The 23,118-nt window shown below is 34.8% G+C and overlaps 2 protein-coding genes across 2 annotated transcripts; both read right to left on the bottom strand.

Moving 5' to 3' along the window:
- Positions 1-2,597: 2,597 nt before the first annotated feature.
- Positions 2,598-4,303, bottom strand: LOC143919003 (uncharacterized). Its single transcript, XM_077441159.1, has 4 exons — positions 3,994-4,303; positions 3,676-3,926; positions 3,437-3,591; positions 2,598-3,231 (listed from the first exon to the last, which is right to left on the bottom strand). Exons 1-4 carry the CDS (start codon positions 4,123-4,125, stop codon positions 3,008-3,010), a joined length of 762 nt encoding a protein of 253 aa, XP_077297285.1. The 5' UTR covers positions 4,126-4,303; the 3' UTR covers positions 2,598-3,007.
- LOC143919205 (uncharacterized) lies at positions 4,275-22,648 on the bottom strand. The gene is made up of 5 exons (XM_077441420.1): positions 22,455-22,648; positions 9,250-9,730; positions 8,456-8,573; positions 6,288-6,436; positions 4,275-6,219 (listed from the first exon to the last, which is right to left on the bottom strand). The coding sequence occupies exons 1-5, from the start codon at positions 22,519-22,521 to the stop codon at positions 4,275-4,277; spliced, it is 2,760 nt and encodes a 919-aa protein (XP_077297546.1). The 5' UTR covers positions 22,522-22,648.
- Between the last annotated feature and the right edge of the window lie 470 nt (positions 22,649-23,118).

Genomic DNA, 23,118 nt, shown 5'->3' with positions numbered 1-23,118 from the left:
AATGAATAATTTTTGAATTGTGTCCTTTTATTTTTATCGTATTTTTATTTAAGTTGATTAGTGAAATTTTACTCGTAACGTTTTTGGACGAATCAATATTTATATATATATAATATATATTATTATTAATTTGTTCAAGTTTGTTTTGTGTGGTGTGTGGATATATAATGTGACAAAAAAAAATTAAATAAAAATATATTACTTAAAAATAATAATTATATCATATAGACGTTCGTTCGTACGTGTTCTTTCCATTCTTTACAAGTATTTGTATAATATGAAAAATATATCTCACATTTTGTTTTGTCGATTCCTTTATATAATTTTTTCTTTTGTTATATTATTATCATTATTATTATATATGCTTTGTGTTGTGAGATTTTGCCGGAACGCGTACTAAACAGAGCGGACTGTCAGCCTTTTCATCCAACGAGTCTTGACTTTGCATATTTTTGACTTTACATATTTAAGACCACCGATCGGGGAAAACTTATCTACGACTTAGCTCTATGGAAAAGACTGAACGGTCCACACTTTTAGTACGCGCCCTCGCTTTAGTATTAACGTCATACTTTTCAAAACCGAGCTACAAAATTGAACGTTGAAATATATTTGTGTAACGTAACGTGTAAAGACTCAACGCATTTATTCATAACGCTGAATTCTATTCGGAAAAAAAGGCATTATATATCTATTATACATGTGTACGGGATGTATTTTTGTACTTATTACCTGCGCTGAATGAGAATGTATGACTTAATACTGTTTTAAGTAAATTGTAAAAATATTCATTTATAATATATATTTACATATATAAAATAAAAATATCATTATTTAAAATTTATTAAAATTAAAGAGTAGCATGTTGTTGTTGTCATCATTGTCATTTTTATCATCGTCATAGTTGTAATTGCAATAAATTTACGGAGACCTGAAAATTTTATATGAACACTTCCAAAATAGACTATATATTTTGTATTAAATCTTATTTTCTTCTTTGACGATCGTCGTCATTTCTATTTTATTGTATGTGTATAATAAATAAAGTATATGTAAAATAAATGAAAAAATGAAAATATATGAAACAATAGTCGAATAAAATTTTCATTTGTTTTTAAAGGCTCGTTCATGCGATTGGTTTGTTTTGCATTGTGACATTTTGAACACAAATCAATATTCCTCGTTGAAATAATCTCGCATATTCGAGCCTTTATCGTTGATGCATTTTATATATAAGAATATATAATATATGTATGTAATTCAAACAGCATGCACTCCTGGTTAAAATGTGTTTTTATTTAATTATAATGAAATAATTATTCAATTGTTTTTCTTCCTTTTACACACGAAACCTCTGAAAAGCATATGGTACCATTGTAAATTATATAATATAATAAATATATTTTTCGAGTTAAAAAAAAGACATTTCTTTTCAATGTTCATATTATTACTACATTTATGATATTATTTTTGTTTTATTCTGGCAAGTTTATTGTGTAACATATAATATATATCAGTTTGGGACCATCTCACAATAAATATTCTTAAAATTGATACATTTTGTTTTTCTAGTCATATTTATAAAAGCTAGATTCCTTGAATGCTGCACCGCTCACCGTCAATCTTTCAATCTTCAAAACTAATGAACATTTTAATGCCTGATGTATTATTATATGAATTATCATCATAATTTACAGCCATTCACCATACACTGTTGGATGAAGGCCTTTCCAACACGCTTTTGCGCAACTCTCATTCGTCTCACCCCACACATTTTCCTAATTTCGTCTACCCATCTTCCCTGCGATCTTCCTTTTACCCTTTTGCATTCTCTCGGGTACCATTCAAGCACTTCTTTTCCCCATTCTTCTAGCCACGTGGCCCGCCCATTGCCATTTCAATCTCTTTACTCTATCCACTATGTCCTCTACCATTGTCATACGCTTCCTGTCTTTCCTCGTTATGCCCAGCATACAGCGTTCCCTAATTCTTTGTGCATTGGACTTTGTGTAGCATCTTAGGGCCGGGCCGCACCGCTCAACTCGCGAACAACTTGGTTGAGGGCGACCAGACCAATGCATGCAGATAGATGGGACATGTCACACCCGTCAACTTGTTTGTCGCACACATTTCCATACATTTTTTCGTGTCGCGCGACTAGTCGGCCGACAAAGTTTCACGGTGCGGCCCGGCCCTTAGAGCCGGGCCTCACCGTGCGACTTGGTTGAGGGCGACCAGACCAATGCATGCAAGTAGATGGGATATGCCACACCCGTCAACTTGTTTGTCGCACACATTTCCATACATTTTTTCGTGTCGCGCAACTAGTCGGCCGACAAAGTTGCATGGTGCGGCCCGGCCCTTAGCGTTCAGTGTCCAAGTTTCACATCCATACGTCATCACTGGCAAAAAGCATTGATCGAAGATCTTTTTCTTCAGGCATATGAAATATATTATGTATATAATTAATTTCACGATTTGGTTGCTCTCAGGTAATATTCGAAACTATAAGAAAAAGAAAAGTAAAAATGGGACTTCCAGGTTAAAGTCATAAGCAAAACGAACTAACATATAATAAACCCACAAAATCGTATTTCGATTGTAAGTTTTATTTCATAATATTCATATATGTATACTATAGGTACATTGTAACAAAGACGTATCAAAGTTTATAATAAGTGCACGGACGTAGTGAACGAAGTTTAAATATTTAAGTAGACTAAAGTAAACTTCATAAAGGGAAAATTCATACTGTGCTCGATTGACTCTGAATTTTTAATTTTAATTTGAAAAGGACCACCAATTTCGAGATTATATATAATAAGCTATTGTTAGCAAGCGACTTCTTTCTGGTGTACGGCATGGGCTCAGTGCCAATCTGGTCCAATCGATACTTCTTTTTATACACGGGACATGAGCTGATTATTTTTAATCGCAACCATAAGTAGAAAGCAAGGTGAAATATTTGATCCTTTTGAATATAATGGAATGAGTCAATATAGTGAATTTATAATTCGGTATCACTTTTAGCACCGGATGATTTTTTTCCCTTTTCTTTGGTATTTTGTTTATTTCCTGCACTCTTGCTCCTCGTTCTCCTTTTTACTCTACGTTTAATCCTGCGCAATTTTCCACCTTCTTGATTTCCTGTCGTCGATTTGACAACTTTCCTCTCTGGCTCCACTTGTACTCTAGCCAAGCTGTCATAGTTGTTGATGATACATAACTTTCCTAAAAGATACAAACAATTTAAAAAAAAACCATGCTATAAATCAAAAGGTATGCTTAAATACATTCTGTTAAAACCATAGATATAGAATACATCTATGGTTATTCTATATCTATGGTAAAAACGGTTACATTCATACCTGCTTATTTCTACTATGGCATTACTATGCAATACGTACATATTACTGTTATAAAAATTAATACACACCATCACAGAACTCTTCTCCACATTCTGAACAGGATATGATCCTAGTTTCTACAACTCCTGATCGGTTTTTTGTCTTTCTGATTGCTGTGTTCATCAAGAGTTCCCTTTTATCCCTGTGTATTGTTCTGAGTTCTGATTTTCCCAATTCAACTAGTCTGAAATAATACAAAGACCAAAACTTACATATGTATATTCAATGTAGAAAAGTATCTTTAACTAAATGACAGGCGTTTACTAACCTGCCGAAGTACTCTTCCTCAACTTTAGACTTAGGCCTGAGTGACGTCAGCATCTTCCAATCTATCGAAACAGAGTAGAGATCTTCCAATTTCAACGATTGCATTTCAACGGGTATTGGATCCATGAATGTGTACTGCTTCTCTTCGAAACCTCTGGTACCCAGCTTTTCATACATTCTCAGCTCCTTTTTGGGGATCTTAAACTTCTGATCTTCGAGGGCATCCCTCACCTTTACATCTTCGGGACGCACCTGGAGTTATATAGTGCTACTTCAGCCGATCCTAGAGTGTTCATGTAGTTAATTTGAAGTCACATACCTTTTCTGGCTTGACTTTAAAGTCAGGAACTCTCTCAAAAGTCCTGCGGAACTCTTCCTGTGAATTTATCGTGACCTTAGACAGGTCTAAAACTGGAGCTACCTCCTTTTTCTTTCCGAACGGATCATCCATTGTTTTTAGTAGGAGTTCTAGAAGCACTGCAGTTGGTCTTATCGATCAAACAAAACCCAATCCAATCAAGCTAACGTTACTAAGGTTACTTAGGTACAAAATAAAAATGGTGCAACTTATTAAAATCTAAATTGTGCTCTATTCGTTTTCTATTCCATTTCTAAATCGACTTCGTGTTTTGGACTAGGAGATCTCCTCGCTTCGTACTTGCCCCAAATCTGTTGCTGTTTCTTCAAACTCTCCCTCAGCGATCTAAGCTGATCTAGCACTACTGGTTGGTTTGCCTCTTGATCTTTATAATAATTCGATTGATCTCGTTTGGATCTATTGATGTTATCGTTGTATCGCTTCCGATTTTCCATTTTATCTTTGAATTTAGCACCTGAATCGTCATCTCGCGTTTTATTATCACTAGTTATTAACTCTGGAGGTAGTATACTTTCTGGTTTATCACTTCCTTGCCACAATTTGGGATTGCCATACTTATCATTCATAAATTTTTGTGATAAACTCATACCACTTTGGGGCATAATGTTCTTCTTTTGCACATACGTTCTTTTGGTAGTTACGCTATTTTCACCAACGTGAACTAGTCCATTGGAATCACATTCTAAAGGAGTTATTTGTGTCGTTTCCACTATTAAATTTCTTGGATAATGTATCTTTTCTTGATTCTCCGATTTTTTTTGCCAATGGTAATCACTCAAACTTATTCTGTTCTTATCGTTAGAGCTTTTAGCGTGTATTGGAGTAGGACTTGGAGATCTATTGTCATCACTGGAGTGCGAAGTATAATTTTTCTCTTGCATTCTTTTTCTCAGACGTAATTTACGCTTTTGAGTATAAAATATGTCTTTTTCGCTTTGTTTTTTATACTGTGTAGGTGGTTTATTTACTCCCCATTTAGGTCTACTTTCTAAATCCTTATTAGCCAATCTTTCTTCTGACTGGTGTCGCTTTTCTTTCTTACTCGCTAAACTGTTTAATTTTTCCTCTGAAGTATTCTGCTCTGCATTTTCATACAATTCATTGGATTTCGTTCTTTGCTTTACCTTTTCTTCTACAATTCCTATACTCTTCAAAGATAAAGGTTCAGCATCAGTTTGAGTGCTCGCATCTTTGCAATTCCTATACTTTGAGGGGGTCAGTATCTTATTAACTAGGTCTTTATTAGAGGAAGTCTCATCTGTATCTGTTTGAGAATGCATGTGATAGTTAGTTCTCTGCTGGAAATTTGGATCTGAGCTATATAATTGCATACTTATGGGCTGATGAACACAAGGATATATACTATTCATGTTTGGCGGGACTAAAAGTGCCATTTGAACACCACTTCCATGTCCGAAATTAATGGGAGCAAACATTTCTTGGGCTATCGGTATTTGCACTAAACTCAAAGGAGCTTCAGGCATTAGACTTAACGGTTGGTTTCCTTGAAACAGCGACTCTTGGGGGTTCTGTCTGGGAGTCTCCACTTTCTTAGTTTCACTCGTAACACTTTCGACTTGGCGAAACCTCGCAGAATTTGACATAACTATATTCGTTTCCGTTGTTCCTTGGTACTGTGTCTGATCTTGTCCTACTTTTCTTCTAGGACTGTACGCTTGCTCTATGTAAATGTTTTGTATCAACTTGGACTCGTTGAGGGTGCGCTGGTTTACTGTATCCTTCGTTGGACTTCTGTCTGATGATTTTTGAAAATCTAATTCTGAATTGAGACTCATCGAGTCAAATTGCTCTCTGAATCGTCTATTCTTCTTATTTTCTTTTTCTAACTTGGCTTGCTGTTCAGCTCTTTCCAGAGCCAGCCTCAAAGCTTCGGCTCGTTTCTGCTCTCTCTTTTGCTTTTCATCAGCAATACGTCTTTCGTCTTCTAGTCTTTTTCTTTCTAGCTCTTGTTGCTTCCTGAATCGTTCATCTTCTTCCCTCTCCTCCCGTATACGCCTCTCCTTCTCTTCTCTCTTCTGCCTATCTCTATCTTCTAACTGCTGCACTATGGCAGCTTGTAGCTCAAGTGCTTTTAGTCTTCTATATTCACGTTCAGCTTTCACTGTTGGTTCAATAGGTGCGTTTTGACCCAAAAGATATTTGTTCCTAAAACAGAAAATAGTGTAATTTTTTTTCGTATTTACGAAGAAATAAAAAGCAAAAATAATATTTACGAATGATTATCCGACATGGTTCTGGAATCAGATCCTTCACTCTTCACGGAACCGCTGATCTGATGGTCCAAAACCAAAATTTGCGAATCACCATTGTCTATGAGGTTCAAACTGCGTTCCACCCAAGACGGAGTACCTCTCGCCGATACCTAAAATTAAAATAAAAGTTCGTTACGTATTTGAGGTAGATTTTCAGTAGGGGGGAGGGGAACGGTTTCCAATGTTTTCATTGATCCAATATCAAAACGACGTACAACATAACCATCAAAATGATCAAAAAGATTCAAGGCATACTTCCGGAACTTACCCGTAAGTATCTAAATTGTTCTCTTCTCTTGAGTCAGATGATCCTTACTCGTAATCGGTTGATCTATACAGAAAGTGTCCTTGTGAGACTCCCGACTATACAAGACTGAGCTTGACGTGCGCGTCTAGAATGTTTGCGATATGTCGATAAATGTAGTAGGATTTTAATAGCAAACTGTTATCACTAATATGATAAATAAAGCCTGATCTACGCGTATCCAAGGATTTAGTCAAGTACCAGTATGGCTAAGTGGAATATATGTAAGAACATTGTCCTATTTATTAGTATGAAATTTTATTACAGGTCGCATACTTTCATGTTAAATGCCCAACAGTTTCAATCGAAAACTTTGAACCGTATACGTTTAGTATTATGTATATGCTTAGTATTATGTATATTCCGTTAATCGAATGATTTCGTGTTTAAAATAATAACTATTTCAACATTGATTCATTTCATCATTTGTATGTATAAGAATATATTTATAGTATTAGTGTGTATTTAATTTATATTATATTTGTATTATAGAACAGGCGAGGTCATTATTTGTGAATATATTAAAATATTCAAAATGTAATATTACATTATAATTATAGGTTATGTTTCAGACATGAATTCTAGTTAATATGCGTTTGCGTGACTTAATATTATGGCACATTGACCTGAATATTTATAATGAAAAAATGGTCCAGGATCGAGGGATGATTAATGGGATGTCACATCGAAAGGTCGCTTATATTGGAAAGACGATTGTGGAGTCATATCAAAATTTACCGACTCCAACTCCGACTGTATTTTATGATTCGACTCGGACTCCGACTCCGACTCCAATCTCCGACTCCAACATGAACAATTTTAGTAAGATCAACTTTTCTTGTCAACGTTAATATTAAAAATAATAGCGATTTTAAAAATATAAAAAATAATGGAAACAAAAAAATTCAATAAAAATTGACATGTAACTCAATTTATTGAATTATTGATAATGAAATAGGTATAAATTAAAAATGTAAGTAGATATGTACATTCACATGTAGTGTACGAATTTCATACACAAATAAATCAATAACTCAGTAAAAAATATCAGTAAAAAACCCACAGTAAAATAAAAATGGCAAAGGATATATGTAGTGTCAGACCGATAAGTGAAGTAAAGTATAGAAAACCGTTGTAAAAAAAGTATGAGACGGAAGAAACAATCGGTTTTGGCCATAAAACATCGAAATACGTGCAATTCAACGAGTTGATTTTTATAAATAAATTTCAATTTACTAGTGGATTTACTTCAATAAAATTAGAGACTCTAGTTGACACATGCCGTATTATGTACTTTAGTTAAAGAAAATAATAAAAAAAAGGAGTCGGAATCGGTTAATTTTTTATGACTCCGGCTCTGACTCCACAGTCCTAATTGAAATCTAATCTTTAGATACCACGCGTACCTACTTTTTTTAATCCAAAAATAAATTGTAAAAAATTGTACTAAAATAAACTTCATGATATAGTTGCATCTAATAAGCACGATTTACATTCCACTTGTCTAATGCACTTGACTAAATTGGTCCACAAACACACATTTAGTAGCTCTGCAAATGATGGGAAATTTACTTGTCCAAGGAAGTAAAGTAGACTTCTAATTCATTTGGCTTAATTTTTATCAATGTATTATAGTAGCACTAATTTATAGAACTTTGACACTGTATTACCGAACATACATACATATGTAGATGATTCTAGTCATTTCGCGATGACTTAGAGTCAGAATTGGTAGTATTGATACAACTTCTGTCTATTTTTATTCACTTCCACTTCTCACCACACAAAAAGATCACTAAAAAAAAAAAAACTTTTGGATACCTACTTGTGGTAGTCTAGCGCCAGGCTCTCTTGGTTCCCAAAGACGTCCAGCGGCAACTCCACGATCTCCCCAACGCGGTCTCTGATCTTCGGCTTCCCTGGACCACCTCTCCTGTTGACCGCTTTGATTCCAAAAAGACATAAAATGATAATTATAAATCAATCGAACGGTCAGTAGGGTGGCGCGTGTGTGTCCAGCAAACTGTACAACGAAACTCAGACCGGTCTAACCCCCTTTTTGGTTTTTCTGTGGAAAAATCGTTAACCCCTTGTCACCCCCTCGCCGAAATGTGCCAATGAGACGTTTATAGTGTTCGCGTGATTCGAATCGAGAATAAAAATCTTCGAGTGGAAAATATTACGTGCAAGATTCAGGCCAAACTTAATTGGCGATTTTATATTACGAAATACGCATCCGATCTGCGTATCTATGTAAACCAGGGGTGGCCAAATGGAACGTGTAACCTCACCCGATGAGTGTTTTGTTGAAAGTGACTATCTGAAGAGAGTGAATATATGTAATTAGTGATCCTATCAGCGTGGGTGGTAAATTGAGATGTCCAGTACTTTCCGGTGAAACTGCTACTGGCAATTAATCTGACCAGAAAGTGTTAGCACAGTTCAATTCAAAATCACGGAGCTTGAAAAAGTTGATTACATTAATTAAACCCATTGGTTCAGAGTGGAGATTAGGATATTTTTGAGGCTTAAACGCTTTACATTATAGTAAAAAATGTTATAAAAAAGAATATAAAAGTATTGATCTAGTTATACAGGAGATTTGAGCTATTATATTACCTGGAACTATGATGCCACGCTGGAATAGGCAAATTATTTCTAGATTCTGCTGAATAATTTGAGAAAGTATTGTCGACACATTCATTCCTATTGTTAGTCGACAAGCTGTTTAGGAACTTTTGCTTGTTTTGCCAAAATTCTGGTGACGATTGAGGCACACAGTCGCTGGCGTATCCAGAAGTCTCTCCCTCGCCATCTTCAAAACGATATTTAACATTGTTGTTGGTTTCTTGGTGAACTTCGACGGTGGTCTGTTTAGAGCTTTGGACGGTTTCAAAGTTGGTCTGATCTTGCTGGTAGTTGGAAATTGGAGGCAGCGAGGGACTTCTCTGCCTTCTGGGTAGTAGATCTTGTTGGGCAGATACTGGACAGGTTTCCCTCATCTCCAGAGTGGATCCATATCTACTTCTATTCTGCTGATGGCTAAAGCTGTACGCTGGAGGTGGAAGTCCCCACGGAGTACAAAGACTCTCCATTTCAGCTGAAATTTAAATCTATAATGAATACAATTGGCAATACGTATGCAGGTTTGTCTTAGCTACTTATGGGGATCGGATGCTCATTGGCAATGGCAAATAATAATACACGTTCTAGCAATGTTGAATGCAAGAGAGCAATAAAAGCTTGTGAAAAAAGATTTTCGACAAAGTAAATAATAGCAAAAACAATTTGTACTAATTAGACTCCATCATTTACTTATGACTAGACTTTGGCTAGCGATCGGGGCATTTGCAAATAACAATAGACCGTTCCATCTGTGTTCAAAGAAAGAAAGCAAAAATGATTTTTCTTAGAAATTGACAATAGTACCCCGATCCTTAACCTAAGTCTACTTGACTAGTCTTCGGCGGTGGAGTTTCTATTTCTCAAGAAAAAGGGTTAACTATTGTCCTACAAAGCTAGAGAGCAAAAAAAAGGTTGACAATAGAAATTGACAATAGTGAACCCATTTTTTGGGCAAAAGCATCCTGACCGCCTTTCCTTACTTATGAGTCATAAGTTATGACACCCCTAAAAGAGATTTCGACCTATGTACATAATACTTATGTACCTATCTATACCTACAGATACTTTAGTTTTGACAACCCTGTTTTCAAAATTCTAGATATATATGTATTTCTTGAATACATTAAAACGAAAAAATGCTAAAAATTTTACATAAAAACTTGGAAATTCAGATTATTAAGTGTTATCTATGCATATTTGCTAGCATGAAAGCATTTCTTTATGCGGTCGTTGGTTTACAAGTTGACCGTAGAACGACCTGACCCTTTTTAAGGTCAGTGAAAGAAATAAAGTGAAACAATAAAAAAAAATGTCCAGGTATTGCTGGAAATTTATTTTTTAAATTATCGTGGCCATGAACGTATGCAAAAAAGTTTTTCAATTTGCCGAAATCCGGTCACGGTCTGGTGGTCAAATATCGAAATGCAAATCAGATTATAAATCTAATTATTATAATTGGTTGTTGTTGTTTGGAACTATTACGCATTCAGCAGACTGTGAACGCTCGGTATTGCACGGGTGGAGTTGGCGGTCTACATTTTAACGATAAACGAAACAATTAGATTATAAAACAACATGAAAAGAAACATTTTAGATTTTGAGCCTTTCCACGCAACAATTTTGAACGACAAACCATAATTGATAGTGTGGAGGAAACGAGAAGTGTTGTTGACTCATTTGAAATTATCAATTTCCTTCTGGCTCAGTTCATTCTGTTACAATACGACACGTTGGCTCAATCTCACTCTAATAGCATAATTTTGATACAAATTATAGTACAATTATATTTTTACATGCAATTTTGCATCGCACACTTGGCGGCTGCGATTTTTTATATTCGTTGAAGATACACCATTAATTAGAATCAAACCGGTGCGATTTTGTTTCCGTTAAAAGATTGTACAAATACATACAAAATATTATTTTATGGTGATTGATAGCCTTCGAAAAGCCATTCCAGAGAAAACTCACTTTGTGTTCAATGACTGCAACGAGTCACGCTACATAGCAAACAAAAGAAACTGGTATGTATAATATAGAGAAATATGCTGAAAGAATGGTTATATTCGGATACGCTTACTTAATATGTATAAGAAAATAAGGATTGGGTATATCAGGGAAGGAAGAGGATGAAAAAAATGTAGTAGGATCGTTGACAGATCTATCAAATTAAAAATCCGACCAACCTACTTAATTCCTCATTCACTTTCTCGACGAAACAAAATTTTATTGTAATATAATAAATTTATTGAAGCATTCTTTCAGATTGCGAAAACGTTATCATTAAAAATATACATAAAATTTCCACAAACAAAAAAAAACATAATTATAATTTCATTACATAATGAAATATAATAATGTAGCTTCGAATCGTAAAATAGCTCATTTACTTATAATATTAAAAAACAATCGCCAAAGTAAACTCGAGCTGCCAACGTAACGAATCTGAGGCTGTAAAATAAAAACCCGATAATACGAATTTTAGTTTTTTCATCACAATAGAAGCATAACTCAGGGCTTGTATTGTACTGGTAAGTATTTTAGTCTATTTTTGTCGGTATTTAAACATGAAAGGTCAGTATTTATATTAAACGGCCAGTATCCATCGTTCAGTATAAATAATAAAAAGGTTAGTATTTATATTAAATGGTCAGTATACATTTTAAATGGTAAGTTTTATTTTGACAAATGACCAGTATTACTTTTTTTGGTATCAACACAAGGTTGGTACGATCTTGATAGACAAAATCCACCCGACATGCAGATTTTTATACTTTCCATTAGTTATTTACGAGTATACTGACATTTAATGATATAATACTGACCATTTGCTAATAAGATACTGGCCGAAAACTGATTTTTATACTTACCGAAATTGATTAAAATACTGGCCATTTAATTTATTGCCATAACTTATTAATTAACGTTAGCGTGTAATTATTTCAACTGAGTGGTCACGGGTTCGTTCCCTAGCCGGGTGCTGCTCGCCAGACTTTGGATATATGGCTTCAGATCAATCGTTTCCTATCTGAGTTTGCCAATTTATCTGATTTAATTTAAACGGTTCCAATAAACTGGTTCAAAACAGTTCTCGAGTTTATAACATCTCGAATTTGCTGATATATAAAATGCTGTAAAAATTTTTGTCAAATTTTTCCATAGATGTTTATATGATGCTCTGTAAAATATTTATCGATGTTTACAATTGGCCAGGGTGGCGCATTTACCTATTAGGTATTTTTATATATTTACCTGTTATATACTTAGTATGAGAAAAAAATATGTATAAAATAAAATAAAATTTCATACATTAGTCGTTTAGCAATCTGACGAGATTTATTTGACGTATGGGATTTTTAAACTATAGGGGGGTAGTAGGGGTGAAATGATAGTGTGATTTTAGACACGGCTATTTATTATGATGGGCGGGAAGGAAGGAAAGTGGAATATACCAACATGCTCCAATCGGTGCCAAATCGCAACCCAGGTTCGACAATGTCGTAAAATAACCACAAAACCAAGATGAGCTTAGTTAATTAAAACATGTTATATCATACGGAGTTTTTTATTTATTTGTTATTGACGATACGATACTTTGACTAGAATACTAGATTTAGTTTTCAAACTCAGAAGAGTGCATGTACAGTTGGTATGGTTAGTATGCTTAGGTCGAGTGTATGTCGAGTCTATGGCTCGGTGGTTGCGTTTATGTTACCGGGTTTGATCCCGTGCTAATCTTTAATACTGCTGTTCAGACTTGGATATTTGTGATTCCAAGTCGATCGTTTATAATCAGAGTTTGCCAATTTATCTGATTTCATTGTTGAAACGGTTCCTCCATCAAATTGGCAAAAACCATCCTACCCGCTATGTCGCAAATATCTGAATTTGATATATGTAGAATATGTAAAAATTTATGTACAAGTCTAAATCCATAGATTATGGATTAATTCATGAATTAATTAATTGTCAACTTCGTGTTCTTCAGCCTTCCGAAATACAGCGATTTATGTAATAAAAATGCTGCAATGTTTGTAATTAGTCGTGTAAGAAGGCGCATTGGGGTCCACCTGTTAGGTCTTCCTGGTCTATCTATAATAATCTATCAACTATCTAAATAAAATAAAATAAAATGTTCACCGAATGACAAATCAGTTACATTGCCAAGTATCACATATTCCTTCACGAATCGAATCCTGCATGTAAATTCACGAATAAGGAATAATTTTAGGTTTTATCATATTTTTTTGCAAACACGTTAAATCTTATTCCACTACTAATTTCTGTCCAAAAAATGACTCATCGAACTGAATTTAATTTATTAAGATTAAACTGATTTTCCACACAATTTGCACACTTTCTAATATGTAATGCAATTAATCATGTCGTTTTCCAATTTTTTACTTTTAAATTTATTCCACCCAGATAAACATCACCAATCAAACACAATTCCGTCCGGAAAGGGTTAACACTGTTAAAAAATAAATACAAGCACCGGCGAAAGTTTCCGGTAAATGAACTAGTTTGATATGCAATCGCATAAAATGATAATAAGCCTGATTTATAATATACACCTTGTCTGTTTTATGTATGTATGTATAATTAATCGTCGCACAATTAATGTACGCACGTTGGATAATAAAATCCTAATTAGAAAACCCGAGTCGGTTTCACTCGTCTCCAATTGAGCGCGTTCGATTGTTTCGCAAAATTGACCGAAAATCATATTTACTCGCAATTAATTGTGATTCGCGTGTAAAAAGCAGACGATTTTCGAGCGGCGTGTAAAAAATGGTGGCAGGAGAATGACTGGTGCATTTTGTACAACTGTTTGTTATTCGAAAAGAGCGACAATTAGCGTAGCGGTAAAAGTATAACAATCTCAGAAATCAATTAAACGATGCTTTATGTAATTTAATTGTAGCCAAATTGGACCGGAGTGCCGTTCCGGCTCGTTGCAATAGAATAAAATGCAGATAGATTCAATTTCATACAGTTTTTTCTTCATTTAAAATTTCAAATATGTATGTATGTACCTACATACATACATAAGTATATTTTGTAGTATCGGTTAAATGTCCGTTGTGGAAGTTTCCTTCGAACACAAGATTTTCAATCAAAAGTTCGGACACGCAGGGTGGAGCCAATTTGCAGAAGTGTACTTGATTTTTTCTTTGTATTCGCCACGATACAATAGTCTAACCATACTTTGAACTTTGAAGCGTGTCTTTAGTTATCCACGAGACGCTTATTAAAGTACAAAAACAAATAGATTTATCTTCAAAATTGACATTAACTGTACTCATATTTTTGAACTACTTTATAGTTTGACCTTCGCTTATGATATTTTCAGCCAAAACATAATATATATTATGAATATAGTGAATAATGTTATTTTATTGAACGACCTCCATGACCTAACTTCTGTTTTTCGCACATAATATTCAAGGTCATTTTTTTTCGAGTGAAATTTACATGTTCGAAAAACACGCAATTGTGTAATTTTTTTTCGGGCAATCAACGCAGCATAAAATAGTATTCAACGCTCAGGCTATTATATAATATGAACTATTTATTTTTATTTAAAAAAAAATGGAACAAAAATAGGATGTGTGTCATGTCATATTCCAAAGCGTTCATCATATTTGTATACAATTTAGGCTAAATGCAGATTGAAGCTATACGACGGGGCACGATGCGGTTACTCAAATAATCCTAAGCTACGAGCTGTCTTTGAATGACAGTTGGATGAGTTCCCAATTTTTGTCTTGTCCCATCGCATCCCTCTGTAGCATAACAAAAGTTTATCGCTTCCTGTCGTGTCGTCTCACTTTACACACAACAAGCTTTTGCAATTTGCAATTGCAATTTATGCAAGTTCATCGTTTTCATATTGGTAATCATTAGGGGTCGGATGGTAATTATAGCATAAATGAAAAAAAAATGGTCTCTTCAGTGGCCGAGTTGGATAATTGCTTTATATTTTTCAAGGAGTTATTATAATTTATAAAATTAAAATTATTTTTTAAACAAGAATATTTTTGAACATTTAACCATAACCATAGCTTGGTGTTTGTGTTAATACCATCTACAGAGAAGTACCTTGTTATATGTACTTCAAACCAATGTATTCCGTTTCCTATCTCTCCTCGTTATGCCAAACGTGGGGTCTACATCACGGCATCGAAAATCGAAAGATCGAAAAAGCAAATATCGGAAAGCAAAGATCGAAAATCGAAAGATCAAAAAGAATGTATTACATAGTAAACGGTACTATGTATATATAATATATATGAGTGGCATGCGGTGAAATTATCTCTCTTTTTGTCGTACAGCCTTGCTTACTGTGCGCGGGCAGGATACGGGAGTAGAAGCTTGTTCCTCTTGTTCCTCTTAGCGTTCCACACTTCTTTAAGTGCATTGGACTTTGTATAACAATTTGGCGTTCAATGTCCAAGTTTCACATCCATTGCCAGCAGCATGGCTCCGTTGTTAGGTTTTTGCCTAGTGCCGAGAGATCGCCGGGTTCAATCCCGTGGGTTGCTTCAATTGAAAATAATGCATTCCGAGTATTAATCGTAGTGCTGCTGGTCAGACTTGAATGTTTGAGATTCCAAGTCTATCATTTCCTATCAGAGTTTGCCAATTTATCTGATTTCATTGTTGAAACGGTTCCTTATCAAATTGGCAATAACCGTCTTATCCACTATGTCACCAGTATTTGAATATTAATTTAAAAATATAAATTTATATATTTACAAGTTTACCATAGAAGTCGCTCTGGGGCTGGTGAATATTGAATATTGGGAAATCGAATACGGCAACTTGGGAAAATATTAAAAAAAAAATTGGGTCTATCGGCTATGCCGCCTTTCCCAAAGTATAAATAAATAAAGAAGGGATCGATAATAGTGATTGTAATTATTATGTAATATCAAATCAATGGATATCTAATATTAACGTTGAATATTTGCTATGACCCGTGAGGGCCAAAATTATCCTTCTGACTGAAAAAAAATAGTGCATGTCCCAAGGACATGTTTACGTTGATAGTGGAAAAAGACAACATTTGATTTATATATGTAATGGGTAGAGGTAGGACCGGAAGCGTGCCGTTCTTTGTTTATTGTTCGCGGTGCATTGTTCATTTTCATGAACCTTTTTTTTGCACTCTAGCTTTGTAAATAGATTCCAAAACGCCCTGATTCCTGGAAAAAGCACGCTCCCTATCCGCCCTTTAGTCATCACTAGTCACCGGACCCAGAAGGTGCCGCGTATTGTTCAAAGGTTGTAAATGCATTGTTAAAGGTTTGCCGAACCTTTTTTACAAAGGATTTACAACAATGGAACAATGGATAGCACTGTGACTATCCTACCTCTAGTCATCACAACTACACAACTAACATTTACCATGCTTTGAACAGAAGGGCGAAAAAGGTCAACCAAGAAAGTAAGAATTTCATCTTGAAACCCCAATATAAGAATTGGATTATACCAATTGCCAATGGAAGATTATATAAAATGGTTCATATTAACATGGAGTACAGTTGAAGATCTTTGGTTCATCGTATATTGTAGAATTGAGTCGATGAGTCGGTCAGTTTTGATATGTTCATTTATTTAACATATGTACAAATGTTCGTATTGCGTCATGCTGTTACGCTTTGCGTGCCATTTTATTTGTGTAACTGTTCTGTAATGCATAGCACGATTAAAAATCGATGAACGCTCTCTATATTTTATAACTGGATTCGTCATTAAGCGCCCATCAAATGCGACCATCATTTTCATTTATATTATTTTATTTAATTATCGAGCGGCACGCTAAAACAACCGTTGCTCCTTTTACGTGCATGCAATAATATTAAAAATAATAATGGTAATTGATAAAATATAATTAAATCGCACCGAGCGGTTTGAGAACCGTTCCGTTTCGACTTTCTCCATATGCTCCATATAAATATGTATGTATCATTTATATTCCATATACACTTAAAAATTATCATACCTATTTTTTTATTCGTACTATTGAAAAGTGTCGTCAAAAATGACGGACAGAGCATTCTTTTGACTGTCTTAATTCTATTCATAAGTAATTGAATTATTTTAAGTCGCTTGAAAACACGCGAAGTGGATACTTTCGCAATTTGTCGTTTTCAAGTTGACGATTTCGTGATGAATAGATTTTGAATTATTCAATATACTAAAAATATATTATAAAAATAGAGCAAACTTGGGAAAATCTAAATTTTTCAATCAAAAAGGCTCAAAGTTTTGGCTTATTTTATTTTATTTATATGAAAGTGAAACACGAAAAACAGCTCTTTGAAAAGATGAATCCAACGAGAAATTCTTGGTTTGCAATTTAACGTGGCGTATTTATTTTATATATATGTACATATATATCAGGAAGGCCTAACAGGTAAACCCCAAAGCGCCTTCCTGGCCAATTACAAATAATGCAACATTTTTTATTACATAAATCACTGAATTAAAAGACACTTCGAAATTAACGAGATGTCTTTGAATTTTAAACTTTTACATAAATTTTATTGTACTTAAATCATACTCAAATAGTGGTGACATAGTAGAGTAGGATGGGTTTTTAGCCAATTTAATGGAGGAACCGTTTCAACAATGAAATCCAAAATATTGTCAAATTCTGATAGGAAACGATTGACATGGAGTCACAAATATCCAAGTCTGACCAGCAGTATTGCAGATAATATACTCAGAATAAATTCTTTTCAATCTAGGTGAACTCACGGGATCGAACCCGGCGACACTTGGCGCTAGGCAAAAGCCCAACCACCGAGCCATGCTGCTGGAAATGGATGTGAAACTTGGACATTGAACGCCAAAATGTTACACAAAGTCCAATGCATTCAAATAAGTGTGGAACGCTATATGTTCGGCATAACGAGGAGAGATAGGAAACGGAATACATTGGTGAGAAGTATAAAAAGGTAGTGGATATAGTGGAGAAAGTGAAGAGATTTATGTAAATGTCAATGGGTGGGTAACGTCTTTATTAATAGAAGAATGGTGACAAAGGAAGTGCTGGAACGACCGGAAAAGCTGAAAGGATGAAAGGAAAGCCACAAGGAAGGTAGGTGAACGAAATTTTAAAAAATGCTTAGGGTGAGAAGGATGAGAGTTGCGCAAAATAGAGACGAATGGAAGCGTGTCGGGGAGGCCTTCATTCATGGTGAATGATGATGATGATGATGACATTATCAATTTAACATAGATAGCTAGGACTACTATGAATTTGGCGTGATACCACATATTTATTATAAATATAGATACAGATTGGTGTAATAAATTTAGTTTTATACGTAGGATAGCTTTCCTTGAGCAAATGTCGCGTGTTGTCCTCGTGAGTCACATTTGATTTGTTGTGAATCCAAAATATTGATCTAACAATTCGGTTGTTCGTGTCATCAATTTTATCAGTTATGTGTGTATGATTGTTGCATTAGCCTTGTTATCAAATAGTTTCTAAACAAGCCTCAATCGTTCCAAAACAAAGATTGCAAACCTACAGTACATATCGCGGTTTGTCTGCTTTTGTAAAAAAGTTGATATATAATATAAGCTGAAAGCGGTCTGCTTGGTGTAAATAAGATGATTGAAGTTTTATAGCAATGCAATCATTGTGTATTTACATTCCAGCACACACACACATATTTCAGTTGACGTTTAGCGTTCGGTGTATCTTTGTAATATTTAAAGCTGTTTTGTTTGAAAACTCGAAAAATCAACTCAAAGTTCGTGCCGTAAAGTGGACCCCGTTTTGTTACTATTTGAGATTTACTACTATAGTAAAATCGTGTAACGTAGAGATTAGATGATTGGTGCTCGCCGACCACTGGTCTACTACTTTTGATCACCTGATCTCGCGTTGGCGCTAAATTGGCCTCGACGTATGAACAGGCTGTATACAACAGCCAATATGGTCTCGCGAATCATCGACTTCTCTGTGTTGAGACTTTGGGCCGGGCCGCACCGTGCAACTTTGTCGGCCAACTAGTTGCGCGACACGAAAAAATGTATGGAAATGTGTGCGACAAAAAAGTTGACGGGTGTAACATGTCCCATCTACCTGCATGCATTGGTCTGGTCGCCCTCAACCAAGTCGCTCGCAAGTCGCACGGTGTGGCCCGGCCCTTTGAGAGTACCCGCTGTGTATATATTATAGACGATCCTGGTCCGTGCTTCATTCGTAGTTGGCAGGCCGACGTATCAAGAACAATAAACTACCTCTACTACTATTGCTGCGTCTTTCACTCCGATCTCGAAAACTCCTCTACAAGTTCACGCTACATAGTAATAGGAACATCTAAAATAGTGTTTTGTATGTGTTTGGATACTACACTGTGTAGGACTCCAAAATATCAGCTCGACTTCAACTGATAACAATGTCATGATGGATTGTAAAATATCACTACATCTCGAAAATATAAAACATTTAATAAAATTATATTTCACAACAACTCGTCTAAATAATGCGCAACTGTAGTGCTTCCAATCTCGATTTTGAAAATAATATGTCACACTTCTAAAGACAATACAGCGAGGTTGTCGCTATAGTAACGTTTGAGAAAAGCTTACTTGTATAGCTGCCAATTTTGAAAATACGTATATAGTAAATCCAGTGGCAGATCCAGTTAATAGGGGGCCCCAGGCGCATTTGAAATTTAAGGCCCACACTTCAGTAAAAAAATGCTATCATCGTTTTTTACCACGCTTTTCAGTATTTCAGGTTTTTCATTAGCATTTTACAAAACCATATTTTTTTATCTATTTACTATATGTATTTGAAAAACTAACAGTTTTTGGAATAAAATAATTACTTTTTTAAAATACCATATAAAACTAGTGTTGTGCCCGTTGATTTCAACGGGTGGTTTCAAAAGGGAATTGAAACACAAATAAAAATATATGTAGTTATAAAGTTATATGTAGTATAATGTATATTAAGGTAATTTATAGGCGCATGCGCACGTAATATTAATCGTAATAAAAGTGGCACATTATACACTTAGCAATCTAACCCGTTCGAAATGATGAATTAATGTGTGAGTGTGTGTGTGTGCTCTAGGGGCCCACTATTACGCTTCCCGGCGTCTCGATTACTCGGCTGTGATTGATTCTCCATACTGGTTGATCGTCCGATACATACAAACATACATATTTAGCGATAGTCGGTTTTTATATATATATATTATTATTGGTATTAATTTCATTTTTTCTTGGCTTACGAACGTATTGTGGACAATGATAATAATTTATAAGTTGTAAATTTTGGTAGAAAAGGACCATTTCGGGGCCCCCAAGATTCGGGGGCCCCGAATTTTCAATGTATGATAAACTGCCGCTGTGTAAATCGGACTTAAACAACCGGCTAATCGATCCCTACGGTGAAAATGTCACGCGGTGAAATGTCCACGGTGAAATGACCGGATACGTGACACAAATAAACGCAGAGCTTAGCATATGCATATCAACCGGAGGTTAAAGTCCACTGTAAATACTATTAGACCTGATATTGACCCCATATACAGTCTTATATGTATATAAATTATAATAATAGGCTGCGTTATTCGACATGGGTTGTTGATTCGGGATTCCAAGGATAATGATCTATGTATGCAAGTATATTTCCTATAACTTCCCAGTTCTAATTAGCTCGTGCTACTTAATTATAGCACTTGGAGTGATTCTTATTAATTAAACGCACACCATTTTACGAAATATATTCCATAAATTATTATGAAAAATGTTACGGTCTAGTACCGAACACAACGTTTGCGCGCTCATTACCGATTCCAAACTAGGCGAGCTTACACATTTTGCAGACGGTAAATAACATTTTCCATGTTTATAATCATAATAAATATAAATAAGTAGATCACAGCGGAGTGTACGAGAGGGAATTGCGTGCAAAATGCGGAGCGAAAATAATTATAAATTCAAATATACATACATACATATAATACATATAATGAAAATAAATTTCACTGGAATGAATTACATGCCAACTCAGTAGGAATGGGTTTAATGAGTAATGAAATAATTTCAAAAGTAATTGATACCTTTCGCAAGGCGAGGCCTTAAATTAGGGCATATGACATAACTGTGAGTTTTCCCATTAGCTACTAAAAATACGTAATGGCGTAATATCGTGTGTTAAAAGGTTTTCAATTAAATATACATATGTACTTTGTACATACATACCACATACGAACACATATTATCATATGCACAATGAAATATAAGCTGTTTTAATACCACTGGGAACTTGGAAAAGGGTTACGTTTAGAATACGCATTCCACTACTAGCCAGAAGCATGCAAGTTATCATAAAAAACTCACGTAACTTAATTTGAAAGCTTTTACTCGCATAATTTTGATAAGACTCTGGTATGTGCTTTTGTAGCTTATCTGATGTTTATTAGTGATAAAATGGATTGCTTTTAGGGGTTATATGACAAAAAATGTTTTCAAGCTTATCTATAAATAGTTTTATTTTTCAGAAATTAGAAAGATTACAGTAATTGGCTGATCTATATTACATACATATGTATGTACATATAATATTTAGCCATGTTTGTATTTTTTTTCAGTAAAGTCATCTATGTATAGATAAATTGTTTAAATGAATGTTTAGGTCGATTAATGAAGTGTTTAGGCATGGTTGACATTCACACACAAAATGATAACAAATCAAAATGTGGGAGTAGAGGTTATGTTCAAATGCTATATTTAAAATTATTTTAATTGTTATACTATTTCTTATATAACAAATGTAAATAACTACATAAATGCGCTTGTATTATTATTTATTGTTTAATTATATTATTCGCTTTGAATAAAGCGATCGAAAAATCAACTACTGCTCAAATCGTCGCGCGTTGACACCTTTCATTCAAATGTTCGAGTTTATGTCTATGCGCTGTACAAATACGAGCATGTTCGTTGTTTTTCAGCTTGGAAATAAAAACTGAATAATATGTTTAAATTATTCATAAAATTCAGTAGAATGTATGAAATTGTGCAAAATAACTATAAATTGATATTTAAGGTGCCAACTTGAAATAACCTCTCCTCCCCTTTTATGAATGAATGAAATTAAAATAAAAAGCTGACTTACTAATGATGTGCGGGGTAGTGCCTTCGTTACGGAGGGGACTAACCTCTCTCCTGCGCCCACTGACGCTTCTTCCTCTCGACTAGGGAGAGTTGGCTGTCTGTTTCTAACATGGCGCCACCATCACACGCGAATCCCGGCCCTCCTCCTTCTTCTTCACTCACCACTTTCTACGGCACATGCGAGCGGTTATTTCCTATGCACGAGCGCTCCGCTCGCAATTATTGTTCCGACTGAAGTGAACCGGTCAGCGCGCACGTGCCCCCTCGCAATTCGTTTTTCATTGCTCACAATCAGGACTGAAAGATTTTACAGTAACGCTGAAAGGAGTAGAAATATTTGGGGGATGTTTGAAACACTGCTACAGACTTTCCACATATCAAAAATTTTCCTTCCCTTAATCTTTTCATTGATTTTGAAGTTATCCATATTCAGGAATCCAATCTCTGGATTTCACAGTACTAAGCATTTTATATTTCATTATTACATACATATCCTAATTTTCATTTTGGTGAAGTATCATATGCATGAAAATAGAATTATATAATGTTTTTATAAATGTTTTTTCGCAATTAGGATTATATATGTATCGAAATGATATATTTTGTGTGCGATACGCGGAAATCGTAGTAAAAAAAATCGTTCACACATATCAAGAATAGAACCTTTCTAAAAAGCGGAAATCTCGAAATCGCGATTTCATCAATGAT

This window comes from Arctopsyche grandis, chromosome 11 (genome assembly GCF_051622035.1).
Source record: "Arctopsyche grandis isolate Sample6627 chromosome 11, ASM5162203v2, whole genome shotgun sequence".
Lineage (NCBI taxonomy): Eukaryota > Metazoa > Arthropoda > Insecta > Trichoptera > Hydropsychidae > Arctopsyche > Arctopsyche grandis.
The sequence above is the reverse complement of the archived record's forward strand: the minus strand, read 5'-3'. Positions and strand labels throughout refer to the sequence as shown.